Source organism: Lissotriton helveticus, chromosome 11, assembly GCF_964261635.1.
Source record: "Lissotriton helveticus chromosome 11, aLisHel1.1, whole genome shotgun sequence".
NCBI lineage: Eukaryota > Metazoa > Chordata > Amphibia > Caudata > Salamandridae > Lissotriton > Lissotriton helveticus.
The window spans coordinates 707,050,742-707,070,087 of NC_136072.1; the positions used below are offsets into that span (position 1 = coordinate 707,050,742).

Below are 19,346 nucleotides of genomic sequence, written 5' to 3' on the forward strand. Positions count from 1 at the left end.
AACTTTCCTTGAGTATTTACAGCTTCATCTTAGTATGGTGGGCTCATGTTTTAGCTCTGATGTCAAATGGGTGGCAATATATGCCTTGTTGGAACTTTCTTTAAGGTTCCTAAAAACAATGCTGGAAGGACGGTAAACAGAGGCCATAATGACATCCCCCGGAAAAAGGGAGTGCAATCCTGAAATTTGTAAAACGCTCGTCTATCTACCTGGGTATGCTTATGTGTAAACCCCCCAGCCTGGCAGTGACACGTTTTTAATGTATTGGCTAGCTCCACCCTACTTCTTTATGATTAGAGAGCTGCGGGTGGATCTTGCTCCTCAGCGAATGGTCCATCAATGCCCTGCAAACAATTGAGAGTCAGTTGCACTTGCCTATGAATTCCCTGCAGACCTCGTTACAGAGTTAGGCATGTTTCATATAGACCCATTCACAGGCTTGTTCTTTTAATGTCTCTAGGCCATTGCATCAAGAATCTTCAGGCTCTCTAGTTGCACAAAAACTTGTGTTATCATGCACAAGATGACATCCAAAAGCTGACCAGAACGTTTGGGCACTTCCCTGGCGAGGCATACTCAAAGTTACCAGTACCATCTGTGTAACTACATTACAGCCATAGGTAGGAGGAATAAATATGCAATCCTATTCAATTGTTTTTCTCATTTACAGCAGTGTGTCAAGATTATATTTTTTAGATCTTGCGAAAAACTGCCTTAGCAGTCTTGAAGACCTCTTGTCGATAAAGCCTTTGCTCCTTCTTTGTAACCAGGTGATGTCTGTCTAGGGAGATGACAAAGAGGATCGGATTCTGGTGTCTATAGACCGCAGAAAAAAATTATCAGCAGGGTGGTGCCTATGGGGATTCATGCCGTAGTCGATTCTTGCACCTGGAGCTGTCAACAGTGCAACCTAGGAATTGGGGGACTATTTGCTGACATTGTTCTGCATCTATTCTGACACAAGTAGATGCTTACAGATGAGAAATCTTCAGAAAACCACTGTGCATTAGAAAATACATTTTCCAATTTACCCATATTTCGTGATATTCTTTTAAAAGTTGTGGTACCAAATTATTGACTCCAAAATATCGACTCGCAACAACAACAACTTCAACTTTTTAACTTGCACAATACTGTCAAGATAATTACATATGGTATTAGGTAGTAAGGGGCTCATCATAACCTTGTAACGCGACTGGAAAGAGCAGAAATGCAACAATATTTGAGGCAAAAGGGTGCATTTCTGCCCTTTCTCCGGCACTTGTGCACTTTTGGCAGTGCAGTGGATTGCGCTGCATTGCATTACACCAAATTTTTGAAGCTACTCAGAGCCAGGCAAAGAAGCTCTGCGTGGCTTAAAACATATGACTTATGCATGTAGCATGTTGCAAGGTGTAAACATGATGCAACCCACTTATAAATAAGCCCCTAAGTCTATAATTCCTAAGGAATGTTAATATTTTATAGACTATATCGTTGCAGGTCATATTTTCGTCATGCAACCCTTCTGAACGCCAGTCCATGATAGATGACAATGGATTATTTTCAAGGCATCGCCAAGATCCTGCAGCATGTAAGGCTCCACAGACATCTCAATATGTCTCTTCACAAAAGCTGAAAATGAACATCTTTCAGAAACAGACTTATTTATTCATCAGAAATTTATTTTCCCGAGAGAAGTTCTTGCCTCCTGCCAGACACATTTGTTTTCCTCGAGCATCAATGGTTTCCTGCCTTTGTATTGTACACAGTGTGCATATGTGCGTGAGTCCGCTGAAGGAATGCCTAGAGAAGCGGCGTACTGGCCATACAAACTGACCCTTTTCTCTTCCTCTTTCCTGTCACTTCTAATATGACACCAGAAGGAAATATGTTGGAAGGAAAGCTGACTCCCCAACCGGACAATCGTGATGGATACATTTATCCAAGGAGAATTAAGTGCTAGAGAAGGAACATAAGGCCATATTATCAAGAAAGGGCGATACATTATCGCCGCTTTTATCGGCAGTAAACTGCCGCTAAAGCGGCGATAATGGGCTTGATAATATGCCCTTGTGAATTCCCATAGCAACCCAGGTTCTGGTGTTAACCTGGGCTGCTATGGGAATTCACAAGGGCATATTATCAAGCCCATTATCGCCGCTTTAGCGGCAGTTTCATGCCGATAAAAGCGGCGATAATGTATCGCCCTTTCTTGAAAATATGGGCCATGGTCTCAGAAGGAGCAGTCATTAATTGTTAGTCTGTTTATGCATTTAATAGAGGCACTTATGATGAAGAAATAGGGTCCAAAGTAACACTTCCATCCCACTCGAATGGGATTGTAAAACATTTATATTTCAACATCTAGCTATTACATACTATACAATAAAATGGCAACTGTTAAATAATAAAGCTGGTCTGAGACTTACCTTGAGTTTTTGACTTATTACCCTCTCGTTCTCCTGCATCATTTTCAGCCTATCCTCCTCCATCTTCTGTGTCAGCTGCTTGACATGTTCCTCCTGGCTTTTCTGCTGGGCCTCCAACATTTGCTGGGCTGCTGCTTGCATCACTTCTTTGAGCTTCCTCTCCTGCTCTGCAGCTTGTAACTTTGCTTGCTTTTCTGATGAAAAAACAAAAGTGAGAGAGGTTCCTAAGAAGAAACGTACACTGCAAACTCAAAGCTGTTGCGATAGTGAAAGTGCAAACGTGCTAAACATTCCTGCAAATCCCACTTCAGAAAACCTGAGAACCTTATTCCTGAAAAAAGGGGTACCCAATAAATCTAGTACTGTGGACATATCTCTTACTCATTGTTTCAGCTGTGAACGTTTGATCCTGTTAGGCTGTACATTGATTCAAACAGCTTGCACTGATGATGGCAATGTAAATGTTTAAGGTAGGAAAATGGACAAAGAGCAGTAGATATTGTAGAAGGAGGGACCCAGGGAGAGCCGTGCGCGAGCCGGTCTCTCCCTGGGTTTGTTCGCGCAAGGACGACTGGGCGCAGGACAGGTGGTGTTCTCCTTGATTAGGAGGAAAGTTATATAAGAGGTCCAGGGCAGGCGGGAAAGGAACGCGCTAGTGGGAGGTTGGGGAGGAAGGTTCTTTTGCCCTGTACCTGTATTCTGGGGGCCATGAACGATTTTGCGGCGGGCTGTGCAAATCATTTGAGAGGCGGGGAGAGAGGCTTTCCTTTGTTATGGAGTTCCTGGAGCGGCGTGTTTGGGTTTGGCCCGCCCCCATCGCAGGGCGGCCGTAGGCGTGGCACAGGCGGCCACGGCGTGTCTTTCTCAGCGGCCGGAGGATGACGAGGACGGAGCTGCGGCCCTGCCGGCTGTTCCCCCGGTGGTGGCTGCGGGTTTCCATGGTGCCGTGGCACCCTCCCCTGAAGTGCCGGGCGCCCACCTGCAGGTATGTTTGGCCCACACTGGGGCTGCCGGCTTGCGAGGGGCGCCCGGCGGGAGGCGGGGTCGGTCTGTAGGGGGCATTGTGCAGGGGTCGGGAGTTTTTTCCGCCTCTTTCACAGCTGGGCAGTCCTCCGTGTGTGACGGGGCTCCGCGGGGGAGGAGCCCCGACTTGTTGTGCCTCACCCATGTTTCTGGTTTTGCTCAGGTAGAGGGCAGGCGCCCTGCGCCCTGCTGGTTGTGTCCCCAGGTGCTTCTTCGTACTTTTGTTGGAGGGGCAGTGTTCCCTCATGTCCCCTGCCCCCCCCCCCCCCGGCTCCCCCTTCCCCTCCCTCCTTTGTCCACTGCTGCAGGGGGGGTAGGCTGCTTTCGGGTCTGTCTCCCTGTCCGGTCTGGGTGGGGTCCTGGCGGGGGGTGCTTCCCTGGAGCTGGTTTTCTCCCCCGTGGCCTGTCCGCGCTGTCCATTCCCCCGGCCCCCGGGCTCCGGTTATGGGGCTTGCTGGGCCTTGTTCTGGTTTCCGGCGGAACACCTGTGCTGGTCTGGGGTGGGGCGGGCTCTGGGGGGGGGGGGTTCTTGCGCCATCCAGCCTGGTTGTTTTTCCCAAGCATTGCGTGGGGGCCCAGTGCCTTGCAGGGTGGTCTGGCGGGCGGTTTGAGCGGTGGCCCATGGGTTGTGCCTTGTCCTGGTGGGTTGTCTGTGGGCGTTTCCCTTGGCTCCAGTGGGGTGTCACTCTCGCTGTTTCCTCGCAGTCTGGCTCGAGCGGCCCTCGTTTTCCCGGTTTCGGCTCCAGCTGGTCGGCTGGTGGCTGGTGAGAGGCTTGCGGACTGACCATACGGCTGTCTCATGTGGGGGGGGGTACGGGAGAGTTATCTGGAGCGGATTACTCTTCTGCAGCGATGTGCGCAGTGCGCTATGATGGCATTACATGGCAATGTTTCGATGGGGGATGGTGAAGGGGCTCTGCATAGTGGTAGTACGCAGTTTTCTTTTTCTTGATGGGGCGCTGCCAAGTGGCAGTGCGCAAGTTGCATTTTCTGGAGAAGCTTTATATTTGGATTTACAAGATGATGATTTGGAAGAAGGGGAATTGAGGGATAAAGATGCTGGGCTTTTGGCAGCACGGGCCCAGTGGGGTGGGCTGGGGCAACCCCCTGTTTCTCGTATTTTGCAGGAGTCACGTGCGGACCATGCAGCGGTACGTGAGGCAGTGAGGAATAGACCTTCTAAAGGGGATCATGTTGATTTTCAGCAGCAGTCGGCGTCGTTGCCAAGAGGTAAGGATGGATGGTGGGCCGTGTGGAAACCAAGGGAGAGTCTCCCTGTTAAGAGTACAAGATCAATTGGTACAGGTGATGGGGTTCTTGGTGAGCGAGTCGCTCTGGCACCGAGGCTTGAGCGGCCGGTGGGTTTGAATGTTTCTACTATGCAACCTACGGGGGAAGTTTCTACAGTTGGGGATGGGGTGGCTGTGCCAAAACCTGTTACGGAGGATAGTATCCTGCCAAACAGATTGCCCTGGTGATGGGGTGATTGGGGAGCGAGTCGCTCGAGCACCGCTGCTGGTGCGGCATGCGGAGGTGAATGCTCCTGTCAGCGACACATATGGAGCAGGTTGCGGAGGATAGTATCCTTCCCAAGACAGTGCCTTATTCTGGAGTGGGATGCCTTTGGGTCTCATTTGTTTGAGAACACTAAATTTAGAGTCTGGAATGGCGGAGGATAGTATCCTTCCTAAGCGATTGGCAACAAGGGGAGAGTCTCCCTGCTCAGCGTGACAGATCTATTGGTACTGGGATGGGGTGATTGAGGAGCGAGTCGCTCGAGCACCGCTGCTGGTGCGGCAGTCGGAGGTGCATGCTAATGTTGCAGGGGATGTTTCCGCCAGTGGCTTGTGCGGACAGGGGACTCAGCGGCACCTACGAAGCAGGTGGCGGGGGATAGTATCCTTCCTAAGCGAATTGCCTTATTCTGGTGCTGGGATGCCTTTGGGGTCTCATTTATCGGAGAAAACTGAATCCAGGATCTGGGATGGTGAGTTTGTGGATGTGTTCGAGCTCCTGCATTGTGTTGGGCAGGCAACGGCAGGGTTTAAGGAAGATTTTGAATTGGCTTGGCGGCCGCGAGTTCCGAAGTCTATTGACAATTGGACCAAGGGAGGGGTACAGGGGGCAGAGGACAGCCTTCGCATTTTGTTTCCTACGGCTAGGAATACCCCGATTTGGAGGTGGCCAAGACTTTGTCCTGGGGGTTTCCGGGTAGGTTTCCGGATTGGGTACCAGGGTCCTCGGTTGGGTCGGTGGTCTGATAATCAGAAGTCCGCCGCAGAGTGCCCCCAGGTTGTGCAGAGGATGTTGGAGTCTGAGCTTGCTGCGGGTGGGATCGCTGGTCCTTTTTCTTAGCTGTCCTTTCCCGGATCTGATATTTTTTCCCCTCCGGGTGTTGTCACCAAAAAGGCGGCTGGGGATTTCCGGCTCCTACACCATTTGTCCTGGCCGGAGGGTCCTCTATCAATGATTTAATCGACCAGGCAGTTTATAGCGTGTCCTATGCTTCGGTTGCTGACGCCCTGAGGCTGGTTTGCACTGTGGGCCCTGGTGCGCTGCTGACGGACAGTGACATTCGCTTGGTTTTCGCCTTCCGCCCATTCATCCGTGGGATTTTTTGGTCTCTTGGGTATGCACTTTGGGGACGTTTTTTATGTTGACAGGGTTTTGCCGATGGGCTGTTCGGTGTCCTGTGCCCTCTTCGGGACTTTCAGTATTTTTTCTGCAATAGCGCTTTCACTTTCATCAGTGGCCATGTTTTGGTATGTCATTGTTTGGATGCTTTCCTTTTCATTGATGCACGGTCTGGGCGGTGTCGGTTGGCCCTTGCGATTTTTCAGGCTATGACCATGGAGCTGGGTGCCCCGTTTGGGCCCGATGAGACCACGTGCACATGTACCATGTTGACCTTTTTTGGGAATTGCAATCGATACCACGGTTGTGGTTGCGAGGCTGCCTGCTGGCACGGTGCGTGAAATCTCTGCTTTCATCGGGTTGGTGTTGGGCGAACGACATTGGAGCTCCGTGCGCCTTACCGCACCTGTCCGTGCAGCTTTGGGTATCGGGTTGCACATTTTTGCAGGCTTTCAACGGCGTGTCCTTGTTTTTGCGGACGAGGACATTATCTGACAGGTGTCGCTCTTCACGGACGATTCTGGAGCCCACGGCTTCGGCATCTTTTGGGACGGGCGTTGGTGCGAGGCTGGCTGGCCTGTTCATTGGCGGGGGCAGGGGCGCAGCATGGCTTTTTTAGGACTGTTCCTTTTGCTGGCGGCTCTGTACAGCTGGGGGGAAGAGTTCCGGACCCAATCTGTGTTGTTCCGCGTGGACAATATGGCGATGGTTGACCTTGCTAACAGGCAGAGTGCACGGGTTTTTTGCGTGCGTTGACACTGTCGCGTGCTTTCATGTTGTGGTATTCGCAGCTGGATATTGTATTCACTACTCGATATGTTCAAGGGGTCACTCATTGCATTTCTGATGCTTTATCTCGCTCTAAGTGGTTGGAGTTCCGACGTTTGGCTCCTGGGGCAGATCTAGACCCGTTAACGATCCCGCAGTACGTATGGGCCTTGGGGGATTGAGAGTTTTACAGTTGGTTGAGCATTCAGGGCTGACACCACCCGTCGGAGCTATTTCCAGGATTGGGGGGAATCATTGCAGTTCGGTGAGAACAATTTTTCGGTCTGGCATCGGTGGGTTTTTTGTCTGAGGAGCGTTTTTGTTGCATTTTGTTTTGCATTGGTGGACGGAGGCCTCTCCCTCACGGCAATTTTGAGTAAGCTGGCAGGGACACCCTTTTTTATGGGCAGCTTCGGTGGGGGAGGGATCCTGCTGGGGGGGGTGCTGGTCATGCAGGTTTTGAAAGGTTTGGGTAGTTTGCAGGCCGGTGCCCGGAGGCTGCGGCAGCCGGTGAATTTTGATTTGCTTCAACTGCTGTTAGCCCAGTTGGCTGTCTGCTGTTCTGACGCTTTTGAGTGCCGGAAGTTTTGTTTGGGTTTTGTGTGGTTATTTTTGGGGGCATCCCGTGCTTCTGAGTTGTTGGGTTTGTTCAACAGGGCGGGTATGATTAACAGGTGGAGTGGTGCTGGCACAAGGCAGGGTTCGCCTCTGGTTGCGAATGTCTAAAACAGTTCAGTTGGGAAGGGTACGTGGGTTTTTTCTTGGGGCGGAGCGGTTGTCATTTCTTGTTGTCCTGTGGGGGAATGGGAGGCTTTCTGGGCGTCCCCCCATTTTTTCCACTGGGGGTAATTCTCTGTCCCGCTGATGGCAGTCGGATTGTTGTTTCGCAGTTGTTGACTGTTCTGAGAAAGGTGCTGTTAGGTCTGGGGCGGGATCCTTTTCAATTTGGTGCTCATTCCTTTCGGATTGGGGCGGCGACGGAGGATGACAGGTTGCGGTGGGACTGGTCCCAGATTTGCTGAATTGGGAGATGCAGGTCGAGATGTGGTGCAAAGTATGTAAGACAATGACTCGTCTTTGTTTTCCTAACATTTGTTTTTCTCCTAGGTCTTTAAAAAAAGAAAAAAAAAAAAAACCTGGGTGTGCACCATGGTGATCTGGACGGCGTTTGGGCCATGCTTCCAATGGACTGGGGCAAGGACTTCTTCAGCCATGGAAACGGCGCGGGCAAAATATTGAATTGTTCGATGAAACTGTTTTGTACAGACTTATGCATTTATTAGTTGGCTCACCCTCATTTGCAAATTTCTGAGAAACATTTCTTTTGCGGGGTTGGGGTCCACCTGTCGCAATTGGGTCTTTCTTTTATCTTTTGGAATTGCGTGATTTAATAGCTACAGCACTGGATGTGCAATTGTGGTGTTCCCCCCCCACCCCCTTTTTTGTCCTTTCCTTTGGGTGGGGCAGGAAAACTCTAAAGGTTTTCCTGGGTGGCGGTTTCTAGTGGGGGGTGGGCAGCCTGGAGCGGGTTGGTCCATCCTCAAAGGGCAGTTAAAGGAAATGAGGGGGTATTCTTCAAGAGTTAGTTGTTTCTGGTTTGGGTTAGGTTAACTTGGTGGGGGGGGGGGTTACTCCTAGGTAGGGATGCTTAGTCAAGCTGGAAGATTTGGATTTTATTAATTATTAAATAATGTGTTGGAAAGATGTTTGATGTACACACCTGTCTTAAATAAAGTGGCCTTTCTTGCTCTCAAAGAGGTGTGGACAGTGTTTTCTTGCGCGAGGAGGGACCCAGGGAGAGCCGTGCGCGAGCCGGTCTCTCCCTGGGTTTGTTCGCGCAAGGAAGACTGGGCGCAGGACAGGTGGTGTTCTCCTTGATTAGGAGGAAAGTTATATAAGAGGTCCAGGGCAGGCGGGAAAGGAACGCGCTAGTGGGAGGTTGGGGAGGAAGGTTCTTTTGCCCCACCCACCCTTCCCCTTTTTTCTCTAGGTTTTTTCCCCATTTTGCAGTCTTTTTCGGTACTGCTATGGCCTTCTGGCCTTGCCACTTTAGGGCAGGTGTCTTGTTCTTTTGTAGGCGGTTTCTAGTGGGGGGTGGGCAGCCTGGAGCGGGTTGGTCCATCCTCAAAGGGCAGTTAAAGGAAATGAGGGGGTATTCTTCAAGAGTTAGTTGTTTCTGGTTTGGGTTAGGTTAACTTGGTGGGGGGGGGGGGTTACTCCTAGGTAGGGATGCTTAGTCAAGCTGGAAGATTTGGATTTTATTAATTATTAAATAATGTGTTGGAAAGATGTTTGATGTACACACCTGTCTTAAATAAAGTGGCCTTTCTTGCTCTCAAAGAGGTGTGGACAGTGTTTTCTTGCGCGAATGTAGGACTTTACATTTATACATAGCGGCTCATGGAATCAAAAGGCATCAAAGTAGGGAGGAGCTACGCCTGGGTCCAGGATGGCCGCGTGAGTCCCCAGCTCCGACGGACCTGTCCCTCGCTTTACTATCCTGGCACTTATCCTGATCGGCTGACCCCGCTGCCTGATGGCGGAAAGTGTGCGGCGCATGATCGAGTGACTCCGACCCCGCAGTGATATCGGGGGCCAGGGATCTACCTCCTGACTCGTTGGGCCTGTCCACTGTTTGGAGCTGGGGGCTCCATTTGATTGAGGGCTGGCTGCAAAGTTATAAACACTGGGTCCCCACTGGAACTTCCCAGTCGGTCCCTAGTACTGCTAATCTGCCACTCGCACCGGAGGAAGAGACGGAGCGGAGGGTGGGTTAACTGTTGCGGGCCCCCGCCAGGAGGAGATAGCGCGGAAACTCAGAGACGGAGCTGGGAGAGAGGCGGGGGCATGATCGGAGCCAAGGGGGTGGCTGGAGTTACGGAGGTGAGGGGTGCCCCTGGAGATGTTGGGCTGCTGACGAGACCTGCTCGCGTTGCCCCGGCGGGGGGGGGGGGGGCACCCGCTGGAGTGCATCCTGTCCCCCCTCCCCCTCAGACTTGCTGGAGGGCCCTCATAGATGTGGGAATGATGCGGTGAGAAGTGGTGTGTGATGCTGGGGTGACAGCAACTTTGAGACCTGCCTTGACTGCCTGCTACCTGTTGGGGGCTGCGACTCCCCTCCTGGGGCCTGTGCTGATTCCAGGTCACTGACCAGTCTGGACTCCCGTGTAGTGGCTGAGCCGGAGGTGGCTGTTCTCTCCACCCGGGGTGGCGTTGACTTGGGGGCATCCCCCAAAGGCCGCTTCGGCGGGTGGGGCCCCTGCTGCTCCATTCTTCTGGCTCTCGGATGGTGACGCTGCTGCCTCCTGTGGGGGATGGGCTGAGGAGGCACAAATACACTGTGAGCTGTGACAGCCCGAGATCCCAGCTGTGATGCCGGATCGGCAGATGGCCCAACGCTCGCGCTGGGCTTGAGGTTGACCTGTGGGTCCCGGACGAGGGGGACACAGGCTGCCGTGCTGACATTCTGATCCTTCCCTCCGGGGCGACAGTCTGAAGGGGATCGGATTGTAGTTCCTGGATCTGTGGCCGGCAGGCTGTTCCTCAATGGTACTGCCGTTCTCATAGGACTGTCACTTCAGTGTTGTGCGTGATTGATGACTCGCGCTGGGGAACCGGCTTAGTAAGTACGTGGTTAAAGTGCTCATTGCTGCTCTCCAGTGGAGGTTTGTGTGGCGCTGTTGTGCTTGGTGGAGCAGGGTGGCCCGAAGGCCCTCGCGAAGGCTTTCAGATGGTGACTAAACATGATGCCGATAAGCAGCAGTCCAGATCCTCCAAGGGGTCTCGGCAAATTCAGACCAACAAACTGGACCGTTACACAATCCCTAGGGGGTCTCCGCCAGAGCCGAAGAGGAGTCAAGTGGTGGGAGGGGACCCTGCTGGTCCTCCGACGGAGCCCACACTGCTTGACGTGATGGCAGCTATCGATGGTGTCCGGTCGTCCCTCGGGCAAAAGATGGAGTCGCTAGACAGTAAACTTGACACAGTGACTATCGCGGTCAATCTCATCCGGGCTGACCTCACCAAAGCAAGTGAAAAAGCTAAGTCTCTGGAAATCAAAACTGCCAGCTTGACGGATTATGTGGCATTGCTTCAGCAGGAGGTGCGGAACCTCAGAGCTTCTAGTGACCTAACGTATCGGAAACTGGATGAATATGAGGGGAGAGCCCGGCGTAATAATGTTCGCATTATAGGTGTTCCCGAGAAGGCTGAAGGCCCGGCCCCTGACCTGTTCGTCGAAGACATCATCCGTAATCACCTGAAGCCCAAGGGACTGGGTAATTTTTTCACGATTGAACGGGCACACAGGGTGCCGGGGGGGGGGAGAACCAGGCGTGGTGCCCCCCCTCGCCTGCTGATTGCGAGGGTGTTGAACTTTCGGGACAGAGACACTATCCTGCAGGCTTCCAGGTCGGGGGCCCCCTGAAATATGAAAACGTGACTCTTACCTTTTTTCCTGACTTCAAGCAAGTTGTACAGAAGCAGCGCCAGAGTTTCCTTGGAGTGAAAAAGAAACTCAGAGACAGAGGTTTGAAATATGCGATGATGTTTCCGTCCCAGTTGAGGGTGGAAGTCGAGGGGAGAGCCTGGTTTTTCAACAATCCAGAAGTGGCCTCTCACTGGTTGGAAAGCCATCCCCCGACTGGGCCGGAGGAGCAGGGCCGGGATGGTGGCGGTGGCCTGCCGGAACAAGAATGATGGAAATCGCAGTTGGACTGTGACTACTGAGACTGTCAGGTAGTGGGCTTAACCCACGTGCACCTCTACAGATTTGATCCTTCATAGAGTGAGATGCTGCAGGCGTAGGGTGGGATAATTCTGAGGAGGGATGGGCAGGAGGCATGGGGTCCTGCTTTCCTCCTCTTTTCTACTTTTAGTTAGTCAGTAGGTTAGAGCATGGGGCGACAGGCACACTGCAAGTTGGGGATAGGGAGAAGCCGTGAGCAGGGGTGCAGGGAGGGGGGATGAGGGTTGAGAGTGTTAGGGGGTTTTTTGTTTGGAGAATGGTTTGTGATTTGGGTTTTTCTTAGTCTTGGGGTTCTATTGTTTACAGAATTGTTTGCACAATTTGACTGCCTAATCGTTTGCACTGTGAGATATATTTTTTTATTATGATTATTTTTATTTTTTTCTCCTTCTTTTCTCACATCAGGAGACAATGCTTTAAATGTACCGCTTCCATACCGGTTAAATGTAAAATGTTAGGCGAAGATCGGGGATAACTGTGCTTAGTTGGAATGTTAATGGCCTAGGGGACCGAATTGAGAGGATAATGGTGAGCCAGTTGGTTCGAAGGCACTCCCCAGACATGGTGCTCTTACAGGAGACACATCTCATTGGGAATCGTTGCATGGCCCTACATAGAGGGGGTTATAAACTGGTAGCGCATGCTGGATTCACCACCGGGTCGAGAGGAGTTGGTGTCTTGGTCAAAAAACCCTTTCCATGAATGATTCAGGCCACATGGTCTGACCAGCGAGGTCGATACAACTGCATATCGGGGCAGTGGGAGGGGAGAACGGACACCTTCGTCTCCATTTATATCCCGCCTGGCCTCCAGTCCGACACGTTTCGAGATCTGGGTTCTATCTTCCTGACTCTCCCATTAGGCCTTCTTGTGATAGGGGGGGACTTCAACACAGTGGTAGACAGGGAGGTGGACCGGCACCCGTCCCGAGATCTGAGACCAGCACAGAGGTGGCTCCCCGACTTTTTAGACACGATAGGGCTGGTGGACAGTAGGAGGGTTCGTAATCCAAGTGAAGTACACTACACCCATGTGTCCGCCGCGCACAGTAGCCTGTCTAGGATAGACTACGTTTTGGTGCCAGCTGCCCAGGCGCATGCTGTCCGGGAGGCTCGCCACCTGGGGAAGGGCATCTCAGACCACTCTCCGGTCTGGCTTCAGCTGGGTTTGATCAGTATGATGTGAGCAGGGTAACCTCTATTAGCGCTTGGCACCTGAGAGACCCCAACACCAAGAAAGAAGGTGTTCAAACATCAGAAAGGTTTTTCCAGGAAAACGCAGGCACGGTGGACTCGGCACAGACTCTGGGGGAGGCATACAAGACCGTCGTCCGGGTGAGGTCTTATCCTTGGTTGCGGGGAAGAAAAAAGAGCGTCGGGCAGAGATGGAGAGGGTTGAGGGGGAAGAGTCCAGATTGGAGGCGGAGGTGTCTAGGGCAGTGACCGCAGAGGGGTTACATAGGCTTAAACTGCTGCAGGATGAGTATAAAGGACTCGCTTGGGACAAGGCTAGAGCGCAGAACTATGAGACCCAAAGCAGAGTTTACAAACACGGGGATAAGGCCGGTAAACTGATTGCGTGGCTGGAAAAGGGTGAGTGGGCATCACGATTGGTGCCAGAGATACAGGGGAGGATTCAGCCACGCTTACTGATCCGCAGGCTGTTGCAGATAGGTTCAAGGAATACTATAACGGGGTGTATACTTTGGCTGGGGAATACACGGAGGCAGAGAATAGCGAAATGATAAAAGACATCCAAATGCCCGTGTTGTCAGATGATAACCGGAAATACTTGGAATCCCCACTCACACCCGACGAAGTGGCACAGGCAATCAGAGGAGTGCACTCCGGGAAGGCTACGGGCCCGAACGGGATTCCTCTAGAACTGTACAAATTGAGTGCCAATAAGCTTGCTCCGTTTCTCCGCTCTATGTTCACAGAATGCAGAGAGGGGACACAACTCCCATATGATCAACGGGTGGCGAATGCAGTGGTCATCCATAAAGCGGGGAATCCTAAGACACTATGGTCGTCATACAGACCTATTTCATTGCTGAACGCTGATCCCAAAATATTGGCGAAGTTGCTGGCGACAAGATTGGCAAAGGTAATCACTACCTTGATACATCCGGATCAGTCCGGCTTCATGCCACGCCATAATACAGCCCTTAATTTGCGGCGGTTGCACAGGGTGCTAGGTAGGACCCCGACGATCGAGGAACCGGCAGTCTTGGTATCTTTGGATGCCACCATGGCGTTCGACAGGGTAGAGTGGCCATATGTATTTGCAGTGTTGGGGAAGCTTGGTTTTGGTCCGGGGTTTTCGGGTTGTGTGCGCGTCCTCTGTGCCCAGCCTCTGGCGAGGGTGGTCGTGAATAATCGGAAGTCTGCTGACTTTCTCCTCGGCAGGGGTACGAGGCAAGGCTGTCCCCACTCTTGTTTGCCTTGGCCTTGGAGCCCCTTAAGGCGTGGGTTCGGTGGGACCATGAGATCCGTGGCTTATGGTGGACATTGGAATGGGAAGACAACATTTCGTTATACGCGGATGATATCCTGCTTTATCTCACCAACCCTAGGGGATCTCTTATATGTTTTTTGGACGTGCTTGCCATTTTTGGGAGGTACTCTGGCTTTGCTATAAACTGGTCTAAGTCAGTGCTCATCGTTCTTAGGGGCGACCCACCGGTCCTTCCACACAATTGCCCGATACAGGTCGAACGGATTGGGTTTCTATACCTCGGCATTTATGTCACGCTCAACCCGAAACTACGATATGATAACAATCTTGGGGCCCCCTTGAGTAGATTCAAAGGTGATGTGGCACTCTGGAGGGCGCTCCTGCTCTCTCTTCTGGGTAGGGCAGTGCTTTTTAAGATGATGGCCCTTCCTCGATTCTTGTACGCGCTCCAGAACTCGATGAACTTGGTACCCGCATCCTATTTTAGGGAAATAGAGGCCCTCCAGAGGCAGCTTCTTTGGGACGGCAGGCCCTGTGTGGCGTTCTCTAAACTCACTCTCCCCTGGTACGATGGGGGAATAGGCCTGCCGGATCTAAGGAAATACTACTGGGCCTCCCAGTTGGCTGGGGTGAATCACGCAATAGCTGGCCCCCCCGGGGACCCAGGGTATGCTATGGACCACTGGCAGGTTCCAGGCAGTGACTTCACCATAGCGCTCTATGCTGGACCTCGTCGGTTTCCCCTCTGGGGGCCAACGGCACATGCCGTTCAGGTGTGGCATGCTGTAAACAGGCACCTTAAGTGGGAAGGGAGACTCACACTGGCCACCCCGCTGTGGAACTCAGAGAGATTGGGGAGCCTATGAAAATCTAAGGGGTGTGACAAGTGGGATCTCATTGGGATTACGTAGATTACAGATGTTTGGGGGAAAGGCACAGTCCTCGCATTCAGTTCACTTCAGCAGCAATACCATCTCCACGATCGTGAACATTATCATTACCTCCAGATCAGACATGCCTTACTAGCAAAAATCCCCAAGGACACGTCACTTCCCGACGCCTCCCCCTCAAGGACTGAGTGCTAGACGGCCACCTCCCTGAGAAAACGATCTCACTAATGTACAAGAAGCTTATTAATCATATGGAGGATCTACTGGACCTCTTAAGAACACACTGGGGTGAGGATGGGATAGAGTTGGACGACGAGGACTGGCGGGAGGTGGTATCCTCTCCACGTACGGTAGGCATACAGATGATGAGGCTTCGACTAGTACAGCTAAAGATTCTCCATAGGTCGTATGTCACAGGGCCTCGGCTGGTCCATATGGGTTGCTCGGAGGGCGGGGAGTGTAGGAGGGGGTGCGGGGAACTTGGAACGTTCAAGCACATACTGTGGCATTGTTCTGGGGTGCAAGCATACTGGGAGAAGATTCACAAAAAGCTACGAGAAGTCCTGGGTGTGGAGATACGGCCAGAGGCACGCAGTTGTATTCTGAACGATTGGGAACCCATGGATCTGTCTGCATATAGGAAGCAATGGGTTACGTTGGCGTGCATGATAGCCAAGCAGAATAGCGCCCAGTTGTGGGGAGTCAGCCGGCCGCCTCAGGTCGAGAAGTGGAAGGAGGATCTGGATTGGTGCATGTTCAGGGAGAGGTCGGTATATGTCGCCAGGGGGTGTCCGGCGAAGTGGGGGAAGGTCTGGGAGGCCTGGAATCAATACCGCTGAGATATTTGTGTGCCCCCGATGTGTTCCGAGGAAGTGGAGGTGCAGGTGTCCCCTTGATCCTTCACCTACATACTGTGTTTAATATTTTGAATGTATGGAAATGTATTAATGTTACTTGGCAGAATTGCTAATGTCACCTGGTGTGTTTTCTTTTGTTGTTTTGTTAATAAAAAGATTTTTTTGATTTGTTTTAAAAAGCATCAATGTAGGTGCTGTCAGGCATAATGGGATGGACAGAATTAGCAGACTGAGTGCAGAAGATATCTTTGACCAGCAGTCCTCTGCAGGAATGCCTTGAGAAGGGGTGTACTGCCTATTTTCTTTTAAGGTACCTGGAGACTGAAGGGGAACGTGTGCTAGTTAATCAAAGTTGCTCAGCTGCTTCTTTTGTTGGGGGTTGTGTTGATGGATATGAACCAAAATGGTCTCAAAATGGAGAGTTTATTATTTATACTGTTATGTGTGGCATTTCAGTTTCCAAATCTTTTAACCACTGCTATGACATAGCAACAGTTGATAACAAACCTGTTTACCCACTGCGTAGTAGTTAAAAGCAGGGGCAAATGATTTTGGGAGCACACAAAACATAAAATTATAGATGGGTAAAAAGTGAATTACTGAGATGTTTTTCACCACGGGTTCTGAGTAACATCATAGATAACTCATGCTTTGCTCTAGTTGTCTATATGATGTCACTCAGAACCCCTCAGTGAAAATGCCCTAATACTTTACTGTTACTAATCTATAATTCTATTTGTTATTAGCTCTGATGCATGTAGTGGATGCTGGCAAATACTGTACACCAGATGTCGTTTATGTTGTGTGGGTGTCCTTTACACTGCCTCACTACTGCATGGATGTACAGTGGAAGAAATTTCTGCAATCAGCTGCCAGTATTGTTACTGGAGTATGTGTTTTGCCATATAGCGAGTCATTGGTAAGAAGATGGTGTGTTTAGCACATTACATGGTGATGCATATTTGTGTGCCTTTTAACCTACAGTACAGCGATTGTGCAACAACTACTTTGCTTAAAATCATTTGATAGTTCCTTTGCTTTGGCGAGGAATCTTCTAAGAAAAGGCCTAAAAAATAATCGAATAGGAACAAGGTGTGCAGGCATTAGGCAGAATTCCTGAAGCTCACAATTGATTTCAGCAGTTTGTACTGCATGGGATGAACTAATACTTCAATAGAATCTGAAGCCCACTGTTTTGCAGTGTTCACTACAATTGATATGATCAATAACATCACGACCTACCAGCAATTTCCTTCTCCTTCTGCAAAAGGGTCTGATTCACCTTCAGAATCGACATTGCTACAGATTCTTGCTTCTGAATATACTCCTGGAGAACATCTTCTGCCTAGGAAAGAATACACAATGTTTGCCGCACTGGACACCAGCAGTTTAAAGAGGGCACATGTTTGTATCAGTAGAGAAGGATAAACTTATCTACATTGCCATGATTGTCCTAGGCTCTCTCTATTGCAAATGTGAGTGTACCATGCCACCTCTAGGTAGGACCATAAGCAGCTTTTTAAAGTCGTAAGCAAAGTTGTATTAGATGTACACCATGCACAACTGAAGCGCAGAGAGATATAAATGCACAGTTGACCATCCTTTCAAAGACATGATAAGATGATAAGAGTAGACTGACGATTTAAGGGATTGGTGTGTATGTGTTATTAATAGAAAATAGCCTAATACTTATTATAGTGATCATAAAATTAACTTGCTTACTAGCCCTTATTTGTTCTTTTTGTAGTCTGTAGTTCAAAGCCGATGAAATAGGCTTTGGTTTTAGAGGATGCATACAGTAAGGAATGACTAAAAGGCATGTAGAATCTAAAAGAAAATTCCACAAAGCTGGATGTATCAGGAACCCCCTTTTGGAGTTTGTAACGCTATTCATTGCTAGGGGAGAACCCATAAGCCAGTTATTTATTTGTGCCACTGCTTGCAGGTGCTCACTGTCCCTTTTGAGGACCTAAACAAATGTTTTGTCATCAGACATGGCAGAGACCAATAGAGATAGCAGTAGGGAAAGTAAAAAGGAGAACGGTAGGAAGACAGTGAAAAAGAGAAAAATCATGATGAAAATGAACTTGCAAAAGAGAGATAAGGGGATAGAAAGTGTAGAGGGGTGAAATAAAGAGGTATTATGGTGATTCAAGACTAGGAAGCCTTGGTATTCAGACACCTCAAGATTCGGCAGTCTCGGCAGTGGGCTACTAAGAAAAACTGTGGGGATAAACACTTATTCTTTTAGTTTGACAAATTAAGCACTGCCCAAAGTTCAATGCAGTGTCTGACTGCGCAAATTAATTAACTTAAATAAGCATTTTTAATGGAATAGGTCTTGCATTTGAGAAAGTTACAGCTATTGGTGTTGTAAATAGATAAAGTGGTATAACACTTCAGAGAAACGCGATGTAGCAGAGTTTACGTTTAATTTATGGTGAAGTTAACAATTCTCAGAGAGAGTTCTGTAAAATCTAAATATCATAAAACTTTCTTCCAAAAGCGTTTAGTCTGTTACAATTTGTGGAGAGCTCTTGGAGACATGATCACATTGGAGGCATGGTCAATGTTTCATAAGCCCTGATCAGCACGGCAGGACACAGGAAGTTCATACATACCTTGACCCCATGTTAGTGTTATGAGCACAGTGAAGCATAGCAGTGTAATTTGCGGTCGAAGAACTGGGACCATGCTGAAGACTGAAACCTCAGAGAGGGGGTGTTTCTAGGACGCCGTACCCTTAACCCGCTGAACAATGAACACTTCCCCAAATGACTGTTCATTTGCCGGGGGTCAAACTATATGGGAAGCCGTTCACGTCAAAATTACAGATCCCCATATAGGACACCTTTTGAAATGCATGGAGTGCTGCTAAATGAATTTGACACACACAAAAATTAATGTAATGTGTGTCAAAATAAATATAAGTGAATCTGACTTGATCCAAAACAAATATGAAACCTGGCAGAGTGAATATACTACTTAGTGATTAATATGATTAACACACACTCCGAATTAAATAAGAGATATACTGAAATATATATCAAAGATAGTGAAATGAATATGGCCCTCACTATAAAAAATATAGCAATCAGTGAAACAAATACAATATGCATCAAAAAGAATGGGGAATTCCTTGAAATGACTGAGAGGAATATGATGTACATTGAAATTAATATGACAGATTGAAATTAATATAAGTTACTGAAATAAATATATTATATTCTGAAAAGAATATAATGTAATTGAAAATATTATATAATACAATGAAATAAAGCTTACACATGGTGCAATTAATAGAAATTGTGCTGAAATTAATATTACATAGATTGCAATAAATATGAGATATACAGAAATGAGTAGGAGATGATTTTAAATGAATATGGCTTATGTTGAAATTAATTAATTTTATATGCCTTCAAAGGAGTATGAACATAGCTGAAATTCTCCTGACATTTGTCAAAATGAATATGGCATGCCTTGTAATAAATATGATATATGTTAAAATTGATAAGTTGCATCTTAAAATGTATATGGCAAGTGTTAATATGAATAT

The 19,346-nt window shown here is 49.3% G+C and overlaps 1 protein-coding gene across 1 annotated transcript in view; it reads right to left on the bottom strand.

Annotated features, from left to right (window-relative positions):
* Positions 1-19,346, bottom strand: part of LOC144791796 (guanylate-binding protein 1-like) — a 1,313,208-nt gene that overhangs the window by 478,093 nt on the left and 815,769 nt on the right. The window contains exons 13-14 of the mRNA XM_078666563.1: positions 17,030-17,132; positions 2,412-2,605 (exon numbers count right to left, since the gene is read on the bottom strand). Coding sequence (XP_078522689.1) covers positions 2,412-2,605; positions 17,030-17,132 — 297 coding nt within the window. The remainder of the gene's footprint in view (positions 1-2,411; positions 2,606-17,029; positions 17,133-19,346) is intronic.